The sequence below is a fragment of the Halichoerus grypus genome, chromosome 8, assembly GCF_964656455.1.
Source record: "Halichoerus grypus chromosome 8, mHalGry1.hap1.1, whole genome shotgun sequence".
NCBI classification, from domain to species: Eukaryota; Metazoa; Chordata; class Mammalia; order Carnivora; family Phocidae; genus Halichoerus; species Halichoerus grypus.
This window is the reverse complement of record NC_135719.1, coordinates 70,492,000-70,517,534: the sequence shown is the minus strand read 5'-3', so window position 1 is coordinate 70,517,534 and position 25,535 is coordinate 70,492,000. Positions and strand designations below refer to the sequence as shown.

General features: G+C 49.3%; 1 protein-coding gene and 2 long non-coding RNA genes across 7 annotated transcripts in view; 1 reads left to right on the top strand and 2 right to left on the bottom strand.

Annotated features, from left to right (window-relative positions):
• Positions 1-25,535, top strand: part of LOC144382898 (uncharacterized) — a 124,838-nt gene that overhangs the window by 2,827 nt on the left and 96,476 nt on the right. For both annotated transcript variants that reach the window (XR_013450492.1, XR_013450493.1), the window contains exon 2: positions 14,411-14,617. This is a non-coding gene — a long non-coding RNA (uncharacterized LOC144382898). The remainder of the gene's footprint in view (positions 1-14,410; positions 14,618-25,535) is intronic.
• On the bottom strand, positions 1,429-14,630 carry LOC144382899 (uncharacterized). The gene is made up of 3 exons (XR_013450494.1): positions 12,497-14,630; positions 8,480-8,628; positions 1,429-3,030 (listed from the first exon to the last, which is right to left on the bottom strand). It is a non-coding gene; the product is annotated as an uncharacterized LOC144382899 (long non-coding RNA).
• Positions 16,752-25,535, bottom strand: part of INO80 (INO80 complex ATPase subunit) — a 133,185-nt gene continuing 124,401 nt past the window's right edge. For 2 of the 4 annotated variants that reach the window (XM_036084214.2, XM_078079518.1), the window contains exons 32-36: positions 23,984-24,072; positions 21,503-21,658; positions 21,040-21,199; positions 20,132-20,347; positions 16,752-18,357 (exon numbers count right to left, since the gene is read on the bottom strand). In XM_036084214.2, the coding sequence (XP_035940107.1) occupies positions 18,140-18,357; positions 20,132-20,347; positions 21,040-21,199; positions 21,503-21,658; positions 23,984-24,072 (839 nt within the window). In that variant the 3' untranslated portion in view covers positions 16,752-18,139. The remainder of the gene's footprint in view (positions 18,358-20,131; positions 20,348-21,039; positions 21,200-21,502; positions 21,659-23,983; positions 24,073-25,535) is intronic. The other 2 variants (XM_036084216.2, XM_036084217.2) reach the window with 2 other exon arrangements.

The following is a 25,535-nucleotide window of genomic DNA, read 5'->3' as shown; positions in this document are numbered from 1 at the left end:
TGGGAGAGACCCTGCTTTCCACAGGCCTGGCTCTGAGGAGGGCTAGGGTGCTCCAGGGTGTGAACCCAGCTTCAATGGCCAGGGCTAGATTAGGGGAGGTGACAGTCACAGGGAGAGTGTCCCTGTAGGACCAGCCTTGTGCTACATGGCTGGGGTGACCCTACATCCCACTGTGCCCAGGATCGGCCTACTTCACTCCCGTCGTCCTGGAATAATTATGACTTTCACTCTCAGAAGCATCAGGTTTGGACAGTAAATTGCACGGTGGCTGTGGAAACCGGGATTGAGCCGTTCTGCTTTACTGGACGGCTGTCAGAAGAAGGGGTTGACCAAAGCCCTGATCAGCCTTCCCTCTGCCCTGCTTATCCTATCCCTGGACCCTCACCCCTAGCCCAGGGCCCAGGGAGGCCACTCTCTTCTGCCCTTTCCTGGTTTGCCCTTGGAGAGTCCCCACCAGGCCTGCCCTTCCTGGTTCAGACCCTCAGCCTGGGCATTTCCTGGGGTGTGAGATAGAACTTGACATGTCCTGAAGGCTCAGCCACAGAGCTGCTCCCTGGTCACTGGTCCTTCCCCTCCTAGAGGGAGAGGGCACCGTCAGCACCCACACACCCTCTTCCTGAGTCCTGGACCCAGCACTGCACTTCCACCCCTCACGCTCTGGTCCTTCCCCTGGAGCTTCAGTCCCTCCTTGGCTTTGTTCTGGGTCCTGCCCCTGCCTGGACCACTGGCCCACCAGTACGGTAGGGCCCAGTGGATGCTTCCCTTTGACCCAAGCTTCCATCCTTCCCACGTTCTGGGATCTAAGGGCTTCCTCTGTCCGCCCTACTGCCACTGCCCTAATGTGTGCCCTCCTTCCCTGCACAGTTATGTGTCCAAACGGATCCACCTTCCTGTTTTCTCCCTGGATATTCATTTTCCATAATGTCAAATGCAACTCTGGCCACAGCCCTCTGCACTGACAAACCTCAGCTTTCTGGCCCTCAGCATTCATGTCCCCGCAGCCTTAGTGCGGGCCCCATCTCCGCCCCCACCTCGTGCAACGGCTGGCTCCCAAGCCTTCGCTGCCGCTGCTTTCCTTGCCTGACCACTCCGCCTGGGCCTCTGCTAACCTTCAGAGCTCAGTGCCAGCATCAGGTCTCCAGAAGCTGCTGCTGACCCCGATGGCTGGTGCCCCCTCGTCAGCGCCCCCCCACCGCCGCCCACCTATTTTGCACCTAACAGGTCGTATTGGTGTGATCTGCTTGCAGGTCTGCCTCACTGAAGTGAGCCCCCCCGCCCACACCCCAGGGCAGGAACTGCGCGCATCCCAGTCCACAGCACAGCTCTGGGGCCACATAGGAGCTCGGGGAACCTAAGGGGAAGGGAGTTTAACGAGACACTCTTCTGAAAGCAATGTCACAGGTCCCTTTGGAGGGAAAGACCACGTGAAAATCTCAGTCAGCCAAGGGAAAGTGCCAAGCTGCCTCCCCTTGCTAATATGCAATCTGAATATTTATGTGCACAGCCCAGGAATGTGGGACAGGGACTCACAAGGACAAGGGCAGACCAGCCGGGCATGGGCAGCCCCAGCACGTACCTGACTGGGCCAGTACTGACCCACACTGGTGGCTGCCACCCCGGGCTGGCTACTCTCTCCCTTCGTCTATCTGGGAGAGGCCAGGCCCTAAACACACACGAGGAGAAGGGCTACTCTTTGGCATGCATAGTAAGGGGCAACATCTCTGCCCTTGCTCCTCCTTCGTGCTCTGGGCACTAAGCCAGAGGGCTGTTTGTGCTTCTCTCATGGGGTGCTGCGCCCTGTCCCCACAGGCGGGGGAGCTTGGCCTTCCCAGGCATAGCCCGAGGGGATTGGTGACGGGAGGGAGGGGCGGGGAGAATGGGGACAGTAATGTATCCACGTGTGGCTCTCCCCGCCGCAGTCGAAGCCTCCAGCCTGGCACAGCCCCTCCTGGGCCTAGTCCCGTTTGTGCCAGGTCAGGAGGGTGCAGAACGTGGGGAGTGTCAGACATGCCTGTGGCTCTGGCTGGGAGGGACGGTGAGTCCTCGGGGGTAAAAGCTGATGACAAGCTGCTTACGTGGGGTGTCTGAGTCATCTGTCCACAGGAGTAGGCCCTTGCCCATGGGGGTTTCCACAGGAAGGGAGACCCAGTTCCTGCTCATAGGCCACCTGCAGCCGTGAGGCATGACACACGCCAAACAGACGGGAGCTGACCTGACAGAAGCCTGCCACACGTCTGCGACATGCGCGGGGCTTTCTTGCCCTGTCCTGCGTCCTCCAGGCCCTCACCCCGGCAGTCCCTGCCCTGCCAGCTCTGGCTTGGCTAATCTGTGACTGCAGCTTCAGGGCTCAGTTGAGATGTCACCTTCTCTGGGAAGCCTTCCCTGACCCTCCTCCTCTCCCTGACCGCCAGGGCCTGACTTTGGGGCCCTATTGTGTGTCTCTGATACCTGGGCTTTTCTCCTGCAGCCTTTAAAAAGATTTTTTATTTTTAATTTATTAAGATTTTTTAAATTTTTAAGTAATCTCTACACCCAACGTGGGGCTCGAACTCACAACCCTGAGATCAAGAGTTACAGGCTCTATCGACTGAGCCAGCCAGGCGCCCCTGTCCTGCAGCTTTGATAGCACTGTGTTTCTTGTCTGCCCCCAGCACCCAGCAGAGCCTGCACACAGTAGGTGCTCATATTACATTTGTTAAATGAAAACCTCGGAGAGGCAGGCACAGGTGAGGGGAAGATGGGGGTTGGGGAGAACACTCTGGGCTGTCTCCCCATAAGAGGGTCTATGCAGCAGAGGGGGTGAGCTGGGGAAGGGTGCAGGGGAGGCAAGGAGACAGACCCGCCAGGGCCCAGTCAGGAGATCATCGAACAGCTGTTCAGAGGCAAAGAGTGAGCACTGACCTGGGATCCAGAGGTTCCAGTGTCTGTTTTAAGCTGTGTCTTAGGCAAGGCACCTTTCCTCTCTCTGGCTCCATCTTCGCAAATGGAAAATGAAGAGCTGCCAGTTCCCATCCAGTTCCAGTGGCTCCCCTTTTTCAGGAGAGACATGGGCTTGGGGTCAGAGGGACTGGGTTCAAGAACCAGTTTCCCTGTGAGTAGCCTCTGAGTCCCTGGCCAGGTGATTTAATATCTCTGAGTTGCAATTTCTTCATCTTTAAAGGGAGACTGATAATCATAGCTACCTCTCACAGTCTTGGGACTAGATGAGCTATCAGTGAAAAACTGTACACTTTAAAGCACTGGGTGAATGTTGCTTATTATTACCATTTAACACTATTATTTTTCAGCAACACCTAATTAGGTACTGGATTCTCTAACCGCACTAGAGTGCCAGCTCCATGAAGGCCGGGGCTGACACCTTCCTGTTCATGGCTATACCTTGGTGCCCAGCACAGAGCCTGGCTTATCTCAGGCCCTCAAAAAAGAGTTGCTAGACAAATAAACAGATAAATGAGTTGACTAGGATGAATGACTACATAAACAAACTCTGCTGCCTCGCAGAGCACTGAGGTCAAGTCAGGCTGACCAGGTGGAGAGACAAAGGGACAAGCGGGAGGAGGCAGAGGAAGGGAGAGCTTCCCGGGCTGCCCAGGCTGTGCCAAGCTGGGGAGGGCGGGTGAGGAAAAGCAAGCAGGGAAATGACAGAAACAAACTTGGGGCAGTGAGACAGGCCGCGTCACTGCTGGGTGCCTCGCAGGAGCCCCTCTGTATGAGCCCGCTCCCTGGTCAGGCCCTCCTCCACCTCTCTCAGGCCCTGCCCTGCCAGCAAGTCGGGGAGAGGAAGGAGGAAGGACAGGCTGGCTGAAGTCACTCCATTCTGGCTTGTTTACCAACAGCACAGTCCTCCTGGGTCATGACAGAGCCAGCAGCCTCTGACCCAGCTAAATATATCTCCCCTACTGGCCAGGACCACACAGCCAGCCCCTGAGGGCCAGGGACCACCCGCTCGTCCCTCTGGGCTGGGCCCTGGGCCTCCTCCTCACCCCAGAGCCCTGGGTCCCAGGGGAGCCAACGGCCGATCAGTGTCCAAACCAAATGCAATTGCTGGCTGAACCCAGGCGGTAGTTTCGTTTGGACACAATCAGAGGGCTTTCGGGGGGGAAAACTCTAGCTGTCCAGCAGTAGGACAACCGAATGGCTCACGCCCCCTTCCACGGCATATTTGCAGTCGTTATGAATATTTAGTAAGACTATTTACTACTGTTACTTTCTCTATAGTACTCTCTTAACATTACCATTTAATGTTAAGAAAGGGAAAAAAAGCATACAAAGTTAGATACATAGTATGAATACAATCATGTCTTTTAAAAAGCATAGAAATATATCTGGAAGGAATCACCAGAAACTGTCAACACAGTTTGCCTCCCAGGAGGGGAACTGGAGGCCAGGGGATGGAATGGGAGAGAGACTTTTTCTTCTTATGCCCTTTTGTTATGTTTTTGATTTTGAATGATATAAATTTATTACTTATTCATAAGTAAATAAATCAAATATATAATAAAATACAATGCAGGGGCGCCTGGGTGGCTCAGTCGTTAAGCGACTGCCTTCGGCTCAGGTCATGATCCCAGGGTCCTGGGATCGAGCCCCACATCGGGCTCCCTGCTCTGCGGGAAGCCTGCTTCTCCCTCTCCCACTCCCCCTGCTTGTGTTCCCTCTCTCTCTGTGTCTCTCTCTGTCAAATAAATAAAATCTTAAAAAAATAAAAATAAAAAAAAAAATACAATGCAGATTTGAAAAAAAGAAAAGGGGCCCATGCATAAAGCAGTGGTGGAAGCAACCCTGAACAGTTAAGGGTACTTATTTGGGTGGTGGGCCAAGCAGGGGGCTCCCTTTCCCACCCAGAAGAAAAGCCGGCCCTACGCCCAGGTAAACCAGAACATCAGCCTTGCAAGAAGTAGGGACTCTGTCAATGCTCGGAATCTAATTTGAGACATGGAAAAGGGCATATCTGCCTTCAACTAGCTCCTCAAGGTATGTGAAATGCCAGGCCATGCCTTTGCCTGAAGTACAGCTTCTCTAGAGTCCCTTGAAAACATTACTGTATGTATGTGGGGGTGTGGGTGGGGGGTGCTATGTTACTTTATCACATGAACCAAATTGAAACGGAGATGCCTTGTAAGAAAGCTTTATTCTGGGAAGTAATTCTTCTTGCTTTTGAGCTTTTTCCCTGAATTTCCCTAAGAAACATTTACTTCTTTTATTAATAATTATATATCAAATAACACATAATCATAGTGGGAAGTTTGGAAAATATAGAATGGTAGAAAGCATTAAAATTGATTCACATTTCTGCCATCCAGGAAACTGTCCTTCCTTCTAGTCTGCCCTCTTACTACTCTATTAAAAACCTACATTAGGGGGCGCCTGGGTGGCTCAGTGGTTGGGCATCTGTCTTCAGCTCAGGTTGTGATCCCGGGGCCCCATGGGGCTCCTCGCTCAGCAGGGAGCCTGCTTCTCCCTCTCCCTCTGCTGCTCCCCCTGCTTGTGCTCTCTCTCTCTGTCAAATAGATGAATAAAATCTTTAAATAAATAAATAAAAACCTACATTATCATCAGGGGAAACTGAGTGAGGGGGTTACAGGAGCTCTTGGCACCACCTCTGCAACTTTTCTGGGAACCTAAAACCACTCCAAAGTAAAAAGTTTATTAATAATTTTTTTAAAAAAACCTACATTATATACATAGGCAAGTGAAAAGACCCATCTGATCACACTTGACTACTTTGTGTCCTACTTGTTCACCTAAGACTAAATTGTGAGGATTTTCCTCTTGAAAATATGCTACATGGCTAACCTAATATTCCATCATATCAATGTATAAAAATTTACATAACCAATCCTATAGTTTCTATCTGGGTTGTTTCCAATCTTTTGCAAGGTTTGATAATGCTGCTATGAACCTCTTAAGTTAATTGCATACAACAGAAAATCCAGTTCTAGTGGGCTTAGTTAAGCCAAATCGGACTTACTGGCAAAACCCAAAAGTTAAAAAGGGAGTTTCAGGCAAGGCTCAATCAGGGCTTTGGCTTCTTTTCTCACCTCACCCTCAGCCCCTGGGGCAACAAGCTTTCAAGTTCGCACCCATGGAGGGTGTGGGAAAGAGAGCTTAGGGCCTGTTTCCCTCCGGCCAATGTATGACAAGATAGCCAGGAGGGAGGGAGACTAGGCTCTGATTGCCTCGGGCCAGGGCTCTGGCCCACCCATGCCACGTCACTGGGGCAGGGTGTGTGTGTGGGGGGGTTAGGCCTACCCCTGTGGCTTTTGCACAAATGCAGAAAGGGAAGATGCTGGCTAGACAGCCAAAGAATGTCCTCTGCAGTCTGGCTACTCAGACCGGGGGGTCTGTGAACCAGCAGCCTCCACATCGTTCGGAACTAACTGGAAATGCGGAAATCTAGGGACCTCCCCACACCTACTGAATCGCAGTCTGCATTTTAAGAAGAGCCCCACTCAGGAGACTGCGCATGAAAACTGAGAAGACCTGCCCTACAGCAAACTTGATTATCCCCTGAAAACAGATCCCTAAAAGTAGAGTGGCTGGGTCAGAGGGTGTGGATATTTCTAAAATTCATGATACATATGGTCAAACTGTCCTAGGTTACGGCTCTATCACTTTACATTCCCTTTCCTGGGATCTGGGTGTGTGAGGCCTAAAGTTTAAGCAATTTGGGAAAACCCTAATCTTTAAGAAAAAAGAATACAGGGGTGGCTCAGTCGGTTGAGCCCAACCCTTGATTTCCGCTGGGGTTATGATCTCAGGGTCGTGGGATCCAGCCTCCCCCCCACCCAAAATCGGGCTCCATGCTCAGTGGGGAGTCTGCTTAAGGATCCTCTCTCTCCCTCTCCCTCTGCCCCCACCCCCGCTTGCACATGTGTGTACACTCTTTCTCTCAAATAAATCTTTTTTTTTAAAAGAATACAAAATTAAGTTCAAAAGCAAACATTTAGAATTTAAAAAGCTGAAAAATAACTCAAAAATTATAAAATAACATTTTAAATTATCAATAGCTTGAAACATGAAACTGCCACATTTTTAGGTAAAAAAGTCACATATGGTTAACAAACAATTTCATGTTGTTCAAACTAACACTTTCCGCCTACATTTTTGGCTGTATCATTCTCCCCCACCCAACAGCTTTATTGAAATGTAATCCACATACCACATAGTTCACCCTTTAAAATGTATAATTTAGTGGCTCACAGAGGTATACAACTACCACCACAGTCAACTCTGGAACTCTTTCATTAACCCAAAAAGAAGCCTCACATCCCTAACCTGTTACCACCCAATGCCCCCAGCCCTAGGCAACCACTGAATCTACCTCTGTCTCTATGGATTTGCCCATTCTGGACATTTCATAATTATATAATACATGATCTTTGGTATTTGGGTTCTTTTACTTAACATTTTCAAGCTTCATCCACATTGTAGCACATGTCAGTACTTCAGTCCTTTTTATTGCTGGGTAATAATGCACTGTATGGACAACACATTGTATTTATCCATTCATCAGTTGATGGACATTTGAGTTGTTTCTACTTTTCTTTTTTTTAAAGATTTTATTTATTTATTTGACAGAAAGAGAGCACAGGCGGGGGTGAGGGGCAGAGGGAGAGGGAGAAGCAGGCTCCCCGCTGAACAGAGAGCCTGATGTGGGACTTGATCCCAGCCTGAGCTGAAGGCAGGCGCTTAAGGGAATGAACCACCCAGGCGCCCTGAGTTGTTTCTACTTTTTGACTATTATGAATAATGCTGCTGTGAACCTTTGTGTACAGGTTTTGTGTGAATGTGTTTCATTTTCTTGGGTTTATATGGAGGAATGGAATTCCCAGGTCACATTATTAGTCAGGGCTCTCTAGAGATAAAGAACCAATAGGTCTGTCTGTCTGTCTGTCTATCTATCTATCTATCTATCTATCTATCTATCTACCTATCTATCTCATTGATTAACATACAGATAGATAAGATAGAGCTAGCATAATTGGCTCATGTGATTATGAAAGCTGACAAGTCCCAAGATCTGCAGGATGAGCCAGCAAGCTGGGGACCCAGGAGAGCCAATGGTACAGTTAGGCCCGAGAGCTGGCAGGAAGAGTTAATGTTTCAGTTCCAGTCTGAGGCAGGAGAAAGCCAACATTCCAGTCCAAAGGCACTCAATCAGGACTAATTCTCTCTTACTGGAGGGAGGGTGAGACTTCCTGTTCTATTCAGGCTTGCAATTGATTGAATGAGGCCCACCTACCACCTCATTGAATGAGGGCAGTCTGCTTTCCTTAGTCTATTGACTTAAACGCTCAGCTCATCCAAAAACACCCTCACAGAAACACCCAGAACAATGTTTAACCAAATGTCTGGGTACCCTGTGGCCCAGTCAAATTGATACATAAAACTAACCATCCCAGTAACTCTATGTTGAACTTTTCCAGGAACTGCTGAACTGTTTTCCAAGGCACCTGCAGCATTTTATGTTTGTTACCTTCTGCAATGAATGATTCTGATTTCTCCACATCTTCATCAATTCTTGTTATTATTGGTCCTTTTAATTATAGTCATTCTAGTGGGTATGGAGGGCTGCATAGTCTTTGATGGCTTTTTCAAGCAATAATGATATTGCAATTGCACCTTCTATAGAAAAAATAGAAAGAAAATGTCTTCTTCTAGATTAAGTAATCTCTACACCAGCATCGGGCTTGAACTCAGGACCCTGAAATCCACTAGAGGCACTAGGCTCCTCCGACTGAGCCAGCCAGGCGCCCTGAAAGTGTTTAATATACTTTTATTGATCATTTTGGGAAGTGTCCCATTGCTACCTCTGTAACTTCCTCAGAGATGCCTGCTTGGGCGAGGCATCGCTCACTGATCTCAGTAAACATGGTTTCCCATGGTCCAGCCAGCCAGGGCCTTACTGTTCTGGTGCCAGCCACCATGCCAGTTCCTGGAGGGCTTGTTGGCTCTGAAGCCCAGGTCAAGGTAAACAGTGTCTTGTTCAGAACTCTCCTGGGGGTTAACAATGGGATCTGAACACTGGATGAAGGCCAAGGGCACTTCACTGGAGGTTGAAGAACAGCCCCAGGACCACCTCTTCCAAGGCCGAGGAGTTCCCCCAGGCTGAAGCAGTGTTCCATGCCATCTATGCAAAAAAGGCCCTTCCAAAGTGAGGTGTCCTGAAGCTTAAACTGTAATATCTCACAGTAAATCAGCCTCTGATTTTACCAGGAGTTTGTGACAAGGCCCATTTCCTTGTATCTTCTCCAACTCCTGCAACTGTCATTTAAAAACAAATCTCAGGGGCACCCGCGTGGCTTAGTCAGTTAAGCATCGATTCTTGGTTTCAGCTCAGGTCATGATCTCAGGATCGGGAGATAGAGCCCTGAATGGGGCTCTGTGCTCATGGGGAAATGTGCTTCTCTCCCTCTCCTTCTGACCCTCCCCCTGTGTTCTCTCTCTCTCAAATAAATAAATAAGCCTTTATTTATTTATTTATTTTTTAAAAGATTTTTAATTTTTTTATTTGACAGAGAGAGAGGGAGAGTATAAGCAGGGGGAGCTGCAGGCAGAGGGAGAAGCAGACTCACCGCTGAGCAGGGAGCCTGACGCGGAGCTCCATCCCAGGACCCTGGGATCATGACCTGAGCCGAAGGCAGACACTTAACCATCTGAGCCACCCAGGTGCCACAAATAAATAAGCCTTTAAAAGAAATCTCAGAGGCGCCTGGATGGCTCAGTCGGTTAAGCGTCTGACTTGATTTCGGTGTTGGTCGTGATCTCAGGGTCGTGAGATGGAGCCCTGCATCGAGCCCTGAGTGGGGAATCTGCACTCAGCAGGGAGTCAGTTTGAGATTCTCTCTCTGCCCCTTTCTGACCCCCCATACCTGGTGCCTGGAGCTCTCTCTCTCTCTCTCAGATAAATATATAACAATCTCAGGAGTGCCTGGGTGGCTCAGTCAGTTAAGTGTCTGCCTTCGGCCCAGGTCATAATCCCAGGGTCCTAGGATCCAGCCCTGTGTTGGGCTCCCTGCTCACTGGGGAGTCTGCTTCTCCTCCCTCTCCCTCTGCGTCCACCCCTGCTTATGCTCTCTCACATGCTCTCCCTCTCAGACAAATAAATAAAATCTTTAAAAAAAATAAATATTAAAAAGAAAAAACAAATCTTAGCCATTCTGATAGGAAAAGCTTGGAATCTCATTGTTTTATTTTGCATTTCTTTGACTGTTGAGGTTGAACATTTCCCTGTATGATTATGAACATTTGCACATGTGTGCGCATTTTCTATGCATGTACAGGGTCCAGCACATAGAAGGTGCTTAATAAATAAATCTTGAGGGGCGCCTGGGTCGTTAAGCGTCTGCCTTCAGCTCAGGTCATGATCCCAGGGTCCTGGGATCAAGCCCCGCATCGGGCTCCCTGCTCCACGGGAAGCCTGCTTCTCCCTCTCCCACTCCCCCTGCTTGTGTTCTCTCTCTTGCTGTGTCTCTCTGTCAAATAAATAACATCTTAAAAAAAAAAAAATTCTTGAATAAATGATATGGCCCATTTTCCTTTGGAGTGTTGTGTCCAAGACTAACAGCTGTCCATTCAAATCCATTCTCTTTTTCTATTATTGTACGGCAGCCTCCTTTGCAGTTAGGTGGGTCTTTGGGTCTAAATCTTGTTCTGAGAATGTGAGCCGCCAAAGTGCTATAAGCCACTTAAGGGTCTAACTCTTAAGCTAGTAGGTGAACCTCCTCCCCAGCCTTTCCCCCTCCTATGTTTTTGCAAACCAGCATTGACCATGCAGATGAGGACGATGTATGGAAGTGGCAAGAAACAGAATGAAAGGAACCTGGGACCTTAAATGATTATGTTGAACAGATATGAATTCCAACTCTTATGTGAGAGAAATATGGATTTATAGCTCATTTGAGCCATTGCATTTTTGGGGTCTCAGTTACAGCAGTGTGTGCTATCCTAACCAATGTAAGCAATGATATTATTTGGTCAGAGGATTTACGGCCCAACCAGTGGACATCAGCAATTAGTCCTTAGGGATGACTAGCCTGTTCCCACAAAGATGAAGCACAGGGGAGTAGAGGAGATCAGGAGCTCAGGTTCAATGACACTGGCCTTTGAGATCACCCACTTCATTTTCCTTGCTCTCCCCAAGCTCGGATGGATGATGGACTACATTTGCTTACGTTGCCTTCAGATTGCCTTCTGAGAGTGAGCATGCACCAAACTATTGCCTAGACCCCTTGGCAGAGCTGTTCCTAGTTATTTAAGTTAATCGATACATTTTTTGGTTTTTAAAAATTAAAAAAAAAAGGGGGGGGGAGAAATACAGACAACAAGCTTTAGTGAACTGGTTAAAAATCAGAACATGCTCATCTAAGACACTTGGCTTATCCAGAACAAAGGTACTGGAGGCCAGCAGAGGGCCAGAAGGCAGGCCAAACAGGGGGCGTGCGCTGAAGCTCAATTACTTTATTCCTAGGAGAGCCCATGATTCCTCCTTCAGAAGTTCCAAATTAAGTAAAATGGTTTCCAAGCCCCCTAGAATTTGGAAAAAGTACATCAGAAGAGAGAGGGCTACCTCATACTGGCACAAAGACAGTGAGGGGGCACAGGTCCTATTCAGACTTAAGAACTGTGTAGCTGCTGGCGTCAGCATTGGGCACGCAGTAGTCACACCGCAGTGAGCCTGAGCACCAGATGCTCACGTGACCCAGGTCCTCAGGAAATGTTAAGATATGTTTAGTTCGGTGTGTTGAAGCAATGACATTCCTCAAATCTCTTAGAGTTCTAACCAAGATAAATTCTGGTGCTTCAAAGGGTTAAATGTCAGCTCTCTGAAAGACTTAGCTATTCAGAAAGATTCTGGGCAACTGAGTTTATGCTGCCCTTTCAAAATCCATTGGGCTGAGGGCAAACTGAGACCACTGAAGCCACTCTGCCCCAACAACCCATTGGATTTGAGCCCTCCACCCCCCATCTTCCTCAGACATTCCCAGGCAAGTGGCACCAGGACTTCAAGGGGACAAGGTGCGGAGCCACCCAGGGTCTTCCAGGACCCCTCACCTGGGAATTGGGAAGGGAGCCCTTTCTCCTTCTCTGGTGGAAGGAACAGCCACAGGTGGGCCTGACTCAGGGTGGGGTCTGTGGTTGCGTGATGGTGGAGGAGGAGGTAAGACATTCAGAATGCTCTGGGCTATTCTCCCATAGAGCTGCTCTTTGGGGGTCACCAGCTGGGGATGGGGAAGCTTAGAAAACTCCCCATGTCTCCTATGGCTTTGACCCTCTGTGCCCCTGCTTCCTTTTTGCCTTGGGAGGCTGCTAGAGCCTAATCCCCAGTCCAGGTCAGACCCAGAGAGGCCACTCAGCACCCGGAGCCAGGCTTTCATTCTTGAGCTTTGGGTCCCAAGACAAAGAAATCCCACAGGGAGGAGAGCAGAGGCACAGGCCCTGCAGGGCTGCTCACAGGAGCAGAGTCCCCTGCCTTTTGGGAAAGAACTTTTACCTAAGAGGAAGGAAAGAGTTGGGGAGCCTCTCTCTCTGGAATCCTTGTTTCTCTCACCCAAGGTGCCAGGAACTAGGAACCAAAGACTCCGTGAGAACTGTGATATATATCTTGAGCTTTGTAACTTCCTATGTCCAGTTCTGCTTTTTCCTGGTGTCCTTGTTTTGATGAGGAAGAGAACCCTTAATATAGAAAAAAGCAAGATGTTCATTTTTGGCAGCAGCCAGGAGAAAACCAGGGGTACATCCTCCAGTAGCTTGCCATAATGGGGTGGGGGGAAGGGTGGAATGAGAGAGTGGCTGGTGGCAGCTTTAAATTTTTTATTTTTATTTATTTTTAAAGTAATCTCCACACCCAGCGTGGGTCTTGAATTCACAACCCTGAGATCAAGGGTCTTACGCTCTACCACCTGAGCCAGCCAAGCGCCCCGTGGTGGCAGTTTCAAAGAGAAAAGGGGAGCCAGCAAGTATGAGGACCTGAAGCAAGGAAGAAATGGGAGCTCAGGAAGAGGCCGGGGGTGCGGGGAGGGGAGGCCTGGTGAGGAGGGAGACATCCAGCCCTCCACACCCAGGAAGCGGGCCTCAGGCATGTCCTCCCTCCTCCTCCTCCTTCCTTCCACCTTTTAAACCCAGCCCTGGTGACTATCACCTGGGATTGGTATCTCCACAGCCCAGGCCTGGCACTGTTTGCCCCAGACACTTGCAGGGTGACAAATGGGTGGGTCGTTTCGGTGAGGACTGAAATAGCCCAAGTGCCTGTCCCCAGTCTTCAGGAGCCTCCACAAAGGGGCCTTTCCCAGCACCATTTGCTACCACAGAGCAAATACCCAGGCACATGGTTTCAAGACAGCCAGAGGCTCTGACTTCTCTAGAACAGACCCTGCCCTCCATACACCTTTTACATCTGAGTGGTTTTTTTTTTTTTTTTAAAGATTTTATTTATTTATTTGAGAGAGAGAATGAGAGAGAGAGAGCGCACAAAAGAGGGGGGAGCGGGAGAGGGAGAAGCGGGCCTCCCGCTGAGCGGGGAGCCCGATGTGGGACTCGATCCCGGGACTCCAGGATCATGACCTGAGCTGAAGGCAGTCGCTTAACCAACTGAGCCACCCAGGCGCCCTACATCTGAGTGGTTTGAATGAGCACTGTGAAGATGCTCGCGGGCAGCCATCACTGGCCACAGCTGCCTCCCAAACTGCATGGCTTCACAAGCCAGTGGTCTCTTGAGCAGCCAAATTTCCCCACGCCCTTGAGAAGGGTTTAGCAAGGAGCTAAGACAGTTAACTGACCCTGAGGAGCCTGGTGGCCATGATAAGAAGACAGGCAGCACAAAACAGTGAGTGTAGGGATCGCAGACCCTGCAGTGGCGGCCAGCACTAGAGGCTCCATGTTGGCGGGAGCACTGGACAGAGCAACAGCAACAGAGCAGAGCCCTCGTGTACCTAACATGTCTAACAGAGGTGCTGCCGACAGGGGAGGGGGACGGAAAAAATCACGAACCGACAGTTTTAAAATGAAAAACAAAACACCCCTGAAAAAATACATATGGGGCCAACTTTTCCTGGAAATACTGGGCTTTCATTTTCTGTCATCAGGTGGATTAAGTGGAATCAGGGAAAGAATAAAGTTGTATTTCCTGCACAGGGTTTCCTGGCTGGGGTGGGGACATCCAGAGGTAGTTTCCTCAGGCTGGCAGGGCTGGAGGATGCTCGAAGGCCCTGTTATGCCAGGTGTGGTCCAAGGACTAGCAGCATGGCCATCACCTAGGACGCGTTAGAAATGCACTCTCAGGTCTCACCCTGGACCTGCTAAAACTCAATCTGCAATTCAAGATCCCAAGGTGACTCATGCATATTATGTTTGAGAAACACTGCCTTAAGGGATGGTTCAGGTTTCAAATTCTTTTTTTTCCTTGCAGTTGAACTCCACACAGAATCTTCGCCTGGCAGTAAAAGCAGACCGGAGCTGGTTAATTGGGGCGGCCACGCCCCTGTGCTCCTCACTTGCAGCAGCCTTGGAGGTCCATCTGAGAATCTCTAAAACTTGAAGTCAGCTAAAACCTGCTCATCTTGCCTCAGCATCTAGTTTGGCATTGATGGGATGTTTAAGATTTTTTTATTTTTAAGTAATCTCTATACCCAAACATGGGGCTTGAACTCAGGACCCCAAGATCAAGAGTCACATGCTCTTCGGACAGAGCCAGCCAGGTGCCCCTAGGGAGATGTTTCTACTGACAGATGGCCTGCTGTGAGGGGCACAGGTGAGGGGTGTGGACTGCACGTGCAAGCCAGCAAGGCTCTACAGATGGAACACGCTGGCGGACACTAGGGCAAAGCTGTACATAAGAACCCAGCTCACTGCTCAGTCCGCATTGCCCTGCTTCCTGCCCAGCCCAACCTCAGGACTAGAGAGACACAAGCAAGCCCTGGTGTGTCCCCAAAGAGTCCTGGGTGCCTCAACAAACGCCTACACATAGACACTGGGATAGTAAGCCCACCACAGACCCTGCATTTCCAGGGCTGTTCGTACAGACCCACAATCTTAAAATTCACTTACCTAGGATCCCCAGAATTGACTCATGCGGCGAGGTGACCCTGGCCAAAGGGACAGGCCTCACTGTGATCCAGGCCAGACCTGCACTCTAAGGCCTGGGCTTCCAGGCTTCCTGAGGGACACTTCCTTTAGCAGGCAGGAGCCCTCTCCAGCCTTTTTTCTGTGTTAGGGGACTGCTTCCCTGCATTCCTAAGAACTGGGCTCTCTCACATGGAAGATGGACTAGTCTTCAGAAAGTGGGTAGACAGAGCATGAGTCATAACCTGGGGACTGGTTAATGAGCTTGAAGCCTTCACTTTTAAGATTCAAGTCCCATCCATCTATCCTCAGGGAGGGGACGGTCAGGTGAGGAGGAACATTAAGGCGGTGAGCATTTCTCGTATGAAATGTTAGCTGTGCTTCTTCAGGGACTGGATTAAAAGTGGGTGAAAGGGGAGTATGGTAGCATGTGTGGGAACTGAGAAGACTAGAGGCCTCTGATCCAAAACTCAACATGCTTTTCAGGCAGGGGCATTAGCCTACCCACATCCGGACAAAGCTGTGACAGAATCCCAGTTGTCAGGTCTCCAGAGAGGTGGCCACTGCCAACCTTGGCAAGGCTCCAGCAGCAATGCCACTGGGGGCCTTGCTGAGTAATGAGAACTGGAGAGGACCCTTCCTAGTGGGCTTGTTGTGACCACAAGCCACAGTGGTGATGACAAGAGAGCGTGGTTACTCTGGTAACCTGGTCTGTGTGAGGCCTTGGTCGAATTTGCCAGCAGCAGGGAAAACAAGACCCAGCATGTATGATAGTGCTACTGGAGACGGACAAAATGAAGAAAGGGCTGACCCTGTGGCTGGGTGAACAGCCGCTCCTCAGGAGCCAGCCGACTCCGATCAAGGGTATGCAGGGTGAGCCAAGGCTCGGGAGGCCACACAGGCAGCCTACTTGGGAACGGCACGGGCCCTGCCTGAAGGTGACGCAAGAGCCTATCAGTGTTTTCACTCATCAGAGAAACACCAACTGCCAGTCTAGGCTGGGAACTTGATCTTTTACCAACTGACCGGAGAGCTAAGTTTTCAAAGCATGGATGTCTTTGGAATCATTGCAACATACTTCACTGTTTTTGTTCATGATTCTTACAAGCACGGCTAACTTTGAGAACACTGAATTCCGTTCACAGTCAGTATTTCCGCTGCCTTAACTGACCCACAGACAAGTGTACTGGAACTGCCAATACACACATTTGTGTACACACACCACAGTTTTAGAAATTGGGACCATAAAGTTGTACCTATTAGTTGGGGATCTGACACAATACACATTGCCAGGATCATCTCTCATTTGTGGTTTCTGGAGAAAGAACCTGTCAGTATTCAGATGACCACTTTTGAGCTTTCTGACAGTGGACCAGACCAAGCCGTCCACACCTGAGTCTTAGAGTCTAGGTCCTGAGTCATAATGAGTTCACACCCTGAGGGCCCTGGCCTCGAGCATGCCAGGGACTGGTCAGACCTCCTCTCTGATGGCTGCAGGCAAATTCCTAAGCCTGATTAAAAATGCCACTGAGGAAATGACCACAGAGCACTCCTCATCCCAATGACAACCTGTCCTCTCCGACCACAGGAATGATGTTGGGGCTGTTTCCCTTTAACCCTGCCACATTCCTCCAAGAACCCTACTATGCCCCCAAGAGAGGCAGCTGCAAAGACCACAGACATCCTGATTTACATAAAATTATCTCACTCCATTTTATTTAAGATTTTTTTCTCCAGTTAGTAAAAGAAAGATGTGTCTCTCTTTATACATATGTACAAGTTCAGTTATAAAAATAGACAGCACATTCAAAGAGAAAAAAGGCTTGGCATTTTTCTGATTCCCTCTAAATAGCTTCTGTACACAAGAGTCTGGGTTTGGGCAGGGGAATCTTAATGATTTAAATTAAATGATTCCCCTATCACCCCTACTCCAAAAAAAAGTTTTAAAAATCAATCTGTCTAAACTCAATTCCGCGATTTTCAGGTGTGCAAATTAGAGGCTGGCCCGCCCGGAAGCACCTGCTCCACCAGGGACATCAGGCTGGGGGCAGGCAGAAACACCTCCCATGCAAACACCACCCCTTTGCCTCTCTGTGGGGGGGGGCGCGCAAGCTGAGGCGGGTGGGGCTGGGGCCAGGAGGGTCGGTGCTGAGCTTTGCCCTTTCTCCATCCTCTCCGCCTCACTCCTGCTGTCCCTTCCTTTCTCAGTGCAATATAGACAGTGCATACAGCCAAGCAGGGGGCTGAAGGGCAGGGGTGGGGAGACTGTGCATTCAGGAAGGGCAAGGGGAGTCTGCAAGAGGGGCAGTGAGGATGTCTCCTGCTGATTGAGATGGCTCCTGGTTTCTTTACTGGCTTCTGGGAGTCCCGGGGTGGAAGCTGCTGCTACGGTTGCTGGTGGGACCTGAAGGTTCTCTGGCATGAACCATGCAGGACAGGGGAGGAAATGCTGGGAAAACAAGTGCCTCCGGGCATGCCTCCTCTAGTCTCTGTCACCCTCATGAGCCACTCACTAACCTTTTTGCACTCACTGTTCTCTTCGGTGCTGACACTGGCAAATGGAGTCTGGAGACCCGGGGAGCTGCCCAAAGACCGAGGATGCCAGATAAAGGATTTCCTCCCTTCCTAGCCCGACAGGAAATCACAGCCCTAAGAGAGGTCTCCACTGTGGAAGGTTCTTCACAGCACTTGCAGAGCCTCTGCAAGGGACATGACCAGAGCCCAAGTGGAATGGGGATGGAGACTGTGTGCCTGAGCATCTACAGGGGGTCTATGTCAGGCCCTTCCCCAGTGCGAGGTTTAAGATGTGGCTGTAAAGTTCACTAGAGATGCTGCGAGGCCGATCTCTGTCCTTGGGCCTTCTTCCTCATAGGCCCCCCAGAGCACTCCTCTTGAGACACAGGTGAGAAAAGTGCTCACACCAACCACCTGCCTGTCCTTCCCTTGCTGCAACTGGTCATCTCTGCCCTCTGACCTGGGATGTAAGACGCTGCACTGGGCAAGCCATCCAAAGACCATATGTGGGCCAGGACTCTGGCCCCTGGTTTGGTTGAATGAAGCCAGAAGGTCCAGGTGGTTACCGTCCTCCAGAGGGGTTGGTGCCTTTGCCCTGTTTCCGGACCAGGGAGTCTGGGGCTAGGCTGCTGGTCAAGTGGAGATTCTTGGGAGTCCCAGGAACATTATTTCCTTTGCTCAAAGGGGAACTCAAGGGAGAAGAGGCGCTTGAAGGTCCAAAGTCAGCAAGGCCAGCAGGCCGAACAAGAGACGTCTGCAGAGGACTGCTAGCAGAGATTCCTGTGGGGAGGGAGAAAGAGGCAGGAAGAATATAGGCCCCAGGCCTGTGTGAGCTGCCCCGGTGCCTCACCTTGCTTGCTGGAGTCTGGGCTGGAGGTGAGGTTGTGGGGAACCCCTCCCACTCCTTGCCAACCTCTTCTTAGCACCTTTGCTTGCTCTCCTGTCAACTGTCTTTTCTGTAAGAGGGATGTGTTTTTCAGGGAAAAACAACACCTACTCAGCCTTCTCCACATCACCTCATCCACAAGGAGTAAGATGTCACCTCGATGCTCAAGGGCAGAGCACACGTCACACAATGTGGGGAAGCCAACGCTGCAGGATGGTGTGTAACTTCTTAGGCACTAATGTATTTTCTTACGTATTCCCTCTTCCTTCTTGGGATACCACTTGTGATTAGCTGCTCCTAATCACTCCTCCTTCACTTCACAAGATGTCCTCTATTCCCCAAACTCTGCTGCTTCAAGGACCCAGTTCAAATTGCTCATCCTCAGTGATGGCTCCCTGGGTGACAAGTCTTTCTTCCTTGTATGAGCCAAATCCACTTACAACCTCATAACACACTGTCTAATATGCTTCAATTGTTTCTTGCAGAGTGGTTTGACTATCCTGAAAAAGCATATTAAGTGCTTGGTGGACACACAACTGTCTCTTCCCATCCACCAGGGAGCTGCAGGGGATCTCTGAATCAGTCCTTTCCCTGGTTTTCCCATTCCCAGTCACCAAGCATTGTTGATTTTTCTTGTGACACTCTGCCTCCTTCACCCCTCCAGCCCCTTCTCAGACCAGATCTCCAGGAGAAAGCCTGATGGGTGTTGTGGCTCCGCCCATCTGGGGGTGAGACCCTGCCACGGCAGCCTGGACTGCTGGTATGATTGTTGTTTTCCAAGGATGTGAGGAGCTGACAAAAGGTTAAGAAATGCTGGACTAAGCTATTATACTTTATATTCATTGAATGAACAAACCAACGAGAGCCGAGATTCCTGCCGTAGGAGGAAGGGGAAGGGGGCTGACACTTACTCAGCATCTTCTATCCAATAATGGGCAACACCCGCTACAACAACACTTTCAGCTACACACCAAGCCCATGCTGAGTGCGGAGGCCAGTGAATGGTGCTCCCCTCCCCACCCCTCGCAGCCGTCCTACAGGCTATGCTTCTCCTCCTCCTCCACACGCCCTGCTCACCACAGCCACCTCCTTTCACAAACTTTCCAGAGCCCCTCATCACACACCTGAGAGGCTCTTGTCCATTAGGTCCTGCCATGTCTCTCCACTCCTGACACCTATTGCTCCTCTTGAGCTTGGCCTGACTGACCTGCTCGGTGACCCCGGATATGCCCCTTCCTTTGTCATCCTTCTCCTTCTTTCTGAGTTACAACCTGGCAACTTCGTCTCCAGGTCCATGGCTGCCCCCTTCTTCCGAGCTATAGCTACAATGAAGGCCTCCCCATTTTTGTCACTCAGTACACGCATGCTGTCGTGTATTGCTGTTAAACATATTCCACAGATGGCTCCCTCTTCTCACTTCTACTACACACTCCAGAGCGGGGGCCATGTGTTATTCTCTCATGCACACAGCTCGGGTGATGGCAAATGCTGACTATGCTAGCCCGGATTACTGAAACAGAATTCCTGAAATGCGCATCTTGGAGGGAGCTTCCTGGCCCCGGGGGGTGCCCTACCTGCTCTCCGGGCACAACACTCCACAGACCCTCCAACCTGTCCCTCACCAGAAGGGAGCCTGCAGCTCACCCCTGCCCCCAGGGGCCTCCGCACCTTTAGACACATTGTACCCGTATGCAGCATAGGCGGCTGCTGAGGCCGCCGCGGCCCCTGCTTTGGCTCCTGCCATTGCGGCAGCACTGCCTGCGGTGGACTTCCGGCTCCGGCCTTTCCCTGCTCCTTTGGCTGTGCTTCCTGAACCTTTGGGGCGGCCTCGGCTTCGAGCTGAGTGACCACGTCCTGTGGCTGGCATTTCCTGAATGGAAATTCCTGTGGGAACAAATGGGCCAAGAGGGAGAAAGAGTCAATCTCTTGACACGTTAACAGAATCTTCCCCGGACAGGCAGGGCTGTCTCTCGGCGTGTTTCAGGACTCCCAGGGAGGGCTCCGTCCCCATTTAATGGCTGGGCCAAGGAGTCACAGAGTAAGAATCCTGAACAGCTAAAACAGCCTGACTCCTTAAGCTGCTTCTCATTCTAAAAGAGTGGTTCCACTACTCCTGAATTTCTTCTTTAACGAGTTTCATCACTAAATGAACCCCAGGGGTGCGCTGTGATTCACCTGCGCGCTTCAATGTGCTCCTGCCTTGGAGAGCCAACTTCTACTCCCAAGTTTTAAAGCTAGAGCTCCTCAAGAAATCACACCGTGGGCCCCACAGAACAAAGTGAGGAAAGGCCCAGAGAAGCAAACTTTAATTAAAAACTAGCAAAAATAAAGGTGGAATATGAAAGATAAGGCTGACTAGAAAACAAAGAAGTTTGAAATCTTTATAAAGTTCTTTCTCCCTTTCACTTGACAGGGCTACTGAAAGAATAAGCCTATCAATTCTTTTTCCTCCACTTGTTTACAGACAGTAGAAAATGCCGTGATCTTAGGAGGAGTTGGGACTTCAGCACGAAACCCATGCTTCTCCTGAGGCACTGGACCAGGCCCAAGCTGTATGAGACCGCAGCACCACTCACCGTTCACAGTGTCTGAAACGGAGCCTGTTATGGAAGCAGGAGAGTTGGTGGCCCGAGACTGGGGGGCTGAGGAGGCTGGGTCATCCACGATGACCAGCATATCACTGCTGCTCTCGTCGGGGGGGATGGAGCCGGTGTGCAGCTCACTGCTGATGGAGATCTGGAGGAGGAAGGGTCGCGATCACCACCATTCTTGGCGCCCACAGCCCATGGCCCTCATACCCATGTGAGGACGTGCTTCTCAGACCTCATCACTATTTCTCTCTCCTGCCTGGCTTCATTCCTGACGGTGAAATTCCCTGCTTTGGCTCCAGAGAAGCCAGCCTGTCCTCATTTCCTTTTCTTCTTATGGATTCCATGTGCAGCCCCCTTCCCCAAGGCAGGAGAACTCCAGGAGAAGCAGAGGCTACAAGGTCAGGACATAGTCCCCCGCTGGAATGAAGGCATCTAAAAGGAGCCTCACCTCACTGAAAGGGCTGGGCATGGCCGAGTCCACGCTAATGAAGGAGTCGTCCCCGTCAGCAGAGAGGTTGGAGTTATCAGCCGAGGGAACAAATGGGATCACTAGGTTCACACCCTCCTTTCTCCTTTTACCATCCAATTCATCTTCCTTTTTCTTCTGGGAACACACAAATCAAGAAATTTGGAAAAAGCATGAAGATAGGCACTAAAAGAAAAGTGGGGTTGGAAAAGAAAGTGATGACAGAAATCTGACTCTCTGTAAACTTACAGGTTTTTTTTTTTTTTCCATTAGCATACTTTTAAGGAAGGAAAAAACTCCTAAGGAAGGAGGAAAGGCATAGCTTAAGAAGAGTTTATGTATATTCTACCCCAGTAATACAGAGCTGCGAGGCAGGCGAGTCACACCGAATCAGGGCTGCACGAAGCCTGACCCATGAGGGGCATGTCTGAGCTGCAGCACTTGTAGGGGTGGAACTGATTCAGTCCTACAAGAGGGAGGCCCAGTGCCTTTAGTGTATTTTCTGCACATCTGTTTTCACTCTGCCTTCTTTTTAAATATGCGTAAGGAGAACAAAGGTTCTTATCATACCCAAGAAATAATGGGTTGCTTTTGTCATTATTTTCTCAGTTTACATGTAAATGCTTATGGGTTGAGCTACATTAAGCAGGTCTAGAACCAAGTTTAGTAGGGCTCTGTCACAGATTAGGGACCTGAAATTGCAGAATATGCTTGGAAAATTCTGGGAATCACATCCACTCACTGTATCTAACTGCATTTGTATCCACCCCTATATCAGGGTTAATGTCTTTGTGTAGTTACTACCACTGGATGTTTATCTGAAACTTCTTTACTCAGAGCAGGGATGGCTTCTGATGCAAACTCAGCAAACCCTACAATATCCTGTATTAGAAAACCACCTTTTGTGGTTCAGACTTCATTGCTGTAGTTTGGATTATTTCCCCTCCCGCCAACCCCAACCCCAAACTGCATTTGTAATTTTGTGGCTGAGGGTCATTTGTTTGTTAATGTACTGTGCCTTTAACTTTAGACAGCTTTTTATTTTGATGTCCTGTTGGCTCAGTAATGCTCAGGATATCAACTGTTTTGCAAAATAAATTTACTGAACTTGGGCTAAAATAAAAACCAACCAAACAAAAAACAAAAAAACCCCACCACCTTTTCTTCTTTGATGTGGTTTCTGAATATTAAAGCTATTTTAATTCTAAATAGTAGTTAAGTAATGGGTTAGAGATTTGAGGGTGGAGTCACAGTTCCTGGATTTTTCAACTTTGATACAGTGAACACCAGGGCACCCTTTGGGTTAGAGAGAGTTCTGCTTAGCAGAAGGTACAAGTGAGGGTATGGATTTTACAAAAGAAGAGCTGGTATATCTACTGGAAGATGATCAAATAATACAGACAAGTTCCTAGGCTGCTGACCATCAAGGCCATACGGCCGAAGGGACAAGGGACATGAGGCCCAATACAAGCTTGGATAAGGGGAAGAAGTCAACCTCCACTTACGACAGAATCATATCAACCTGTGGTCAGACCATGTGCTTCAGACAAACCAAACAGTCCAGGGAAATGAAGCATGGATAACTGTTGGGCTTGAGGACCCAGAGCTATCAACATGCCTGAAGCTCACAGTAGCTATCTTGTTCAAGACCAGGGGCCCAACGAGGGCTGATAAAGATGGGAAGGGCAGCAAAACCCAAAGGTAAGCCAAACCCACCAGAAAAAATTAGGAAGTACTTTCTGAAAGGTAGTAAAGTGGTTCTGAACCAACAATCTTTAGGTGTTAAGTCTGGGAACCCGGTCAGAACCAATGGGCCGACTCCTGAAACAAGAATAAATCCTGAAGGCCTCACTTCAATTTACTTGTCAATAAAGACCAGAATAAGGATCACTGAAATAAAACTCTGGTAGAAAGAGCAAGACAGGGAGAAATATAAGGGGAATTACATCCCACTTCGCAGCTGGCCAGGTGGGGTCAGGAGGGAAATGTCAGAAGGGAGACAAAAAACAGCTCAAATCTTTGACATAAATTAGAGAAAAAGAGATGAACAGATTGGTCAGTGATTTCTTTTTCCAACAACAGATGACACTGAATGGAACACTAGCAGAATTAAGGTAGGATGGATATAATGACCTCTTAGGCCCTTTCTAAGATTCTACGCAATCTGATAATATAAGTAAGATCCATCTTATCCGCATTTAGCCTTATGCTTTGCAACAGCCCCGACAAATGATTTCCATAATTACATGTGACCAGACAAGGTAGGTCTGTGTGGGGACTACTGGTCTACCAAGGCCGCATTTCTCCTGATCAAATGTCATTCAGCACAGAACTGTTACCACATACAGCTGGAGCTGGATACCAACCAGTAACCAAGATGACAAGCCATCTACCCAAAGCCTTTTTTGTAAGTGCCACCCTGTCCCCTGCTGGTCCCTGCCGGCCACCCAAAGCTTGAGATACCTTCTCTGCATACTTTTCCCGCTTGCGCTTGCGCTCTTTGACTCGGTTGGTTTCCTCCTGCTGCCGTTTCTCTTCTTGCCGCAGTCTCACTATCAAGAAAATTAAAAAGATCTGAAGATCTGATGAAGTATCTGTGGTAATCTAATTCTCATTCTCTGAAATTAAGGTGGCCACACCCTGTGATATTTATGTTCTAGGGTAGGACATCTGTCTAGGGCAGATTAACTGGTTTTTTAATGTGGAGAGGGAACAGAGTTCTTGGATTTTTAACAGTTTTGGGGGTCAAGCCATCATTCAGTTTAACTGTCATGGGCTGTTCCTTGCCTTTATTCTTTCTCCTTTTCTTTTATTTATTTATTTTTTAATTTTAAAAGATTTTATTTATTACTTGACACAGAGAGAGAGAGAGGGAGAGAGCAAGCACAAGCAGGGGGAAGCAGCAGAGGGAGAGGGAGAAGCAGGCTCTCCGCTGAGCAGGGAGCCCGATGTGGGGCTTGATCTAGGACCCTGGGATCATGACCTGAGCCGAAGGCAGCCGCTTAACCAACTGAGCCGCCCAGGCACCCTCTTTCTCCTTTTCTTTTCAGCCTTTTAATATCTCTGCATTGCAGAGATCAAGTATGATTGTAGAGTCCTGAAAGGGTTTTAGAAGGCGGTGGCAAGGTGAGCACTGTAAGAAAGGAGCTTCATCAGGGGCGCCTGGGTGGCTCAGTCGTTAAGCGTCTGCCTTCGGCTCAGGTCATGATCCCAGGGTCCTGGGATCGAGCCCCGCATCGGGGTCCCTGCTCCGCGGGGAGCCTGCTTCTCCCTTTCCCACTCCCCCTGCTTGTATTCCCTCTCTCGCTGTGTCTTTCTCTGTCAAATAAATAAAATCTTCAAAAAAAAGGAGCTTCATCATACTTTCTGATGTGATGCTGACATCCTCACGGGCTCACAAGGTAATTCTGAAACCAACTGTTCTCAAAAGCCAGCAGTACATGGGAGAATGCTACAGCAGTGTGTTTCTCCAACTTCTCCATAAAAACATTTCTTTGGGCAGAACAGAGTAAATTCATTACTGCTGAGGAGTCTAGGGATACAGCCTCCCTGATGCAAATTTATTCAAAGTCATAGTACTTTTAAAATACATGTGAGTTTTGCCTTCTACTCCATAACACATTCTTTTTTTTTTTTAAGATTTTATTTATTTATTTGAGAGAGAGAGAGACACAGCGAGAGAGGGAACACAAGCAGGGGGAGAGGGAGAGGGAGAAGCAGGCTTCCCGCCGAGCAGGGAGCCCAGTGCGGGGCTCGATCCCAGGACCCTGGGATCATGACCTGAGCCGAAGGCAGACGCTTAACGAATGAGCCACTCAGGCACCCCTCCATAACACATTCTTATTTGGGTTTTGATATAAGTTATTAACATAAAAAATGCTTCTACCCAAATACAATCTTTGGCTTTGCTTACCCTTGGCACACAGCCAAGAGGCCCTACCATTTTTGGATGGGTGAGGCCAGAGAAACATCTTTTATAGGGAGGAGAGGGCTTTAGTAAGAGGTTTAGAGTACG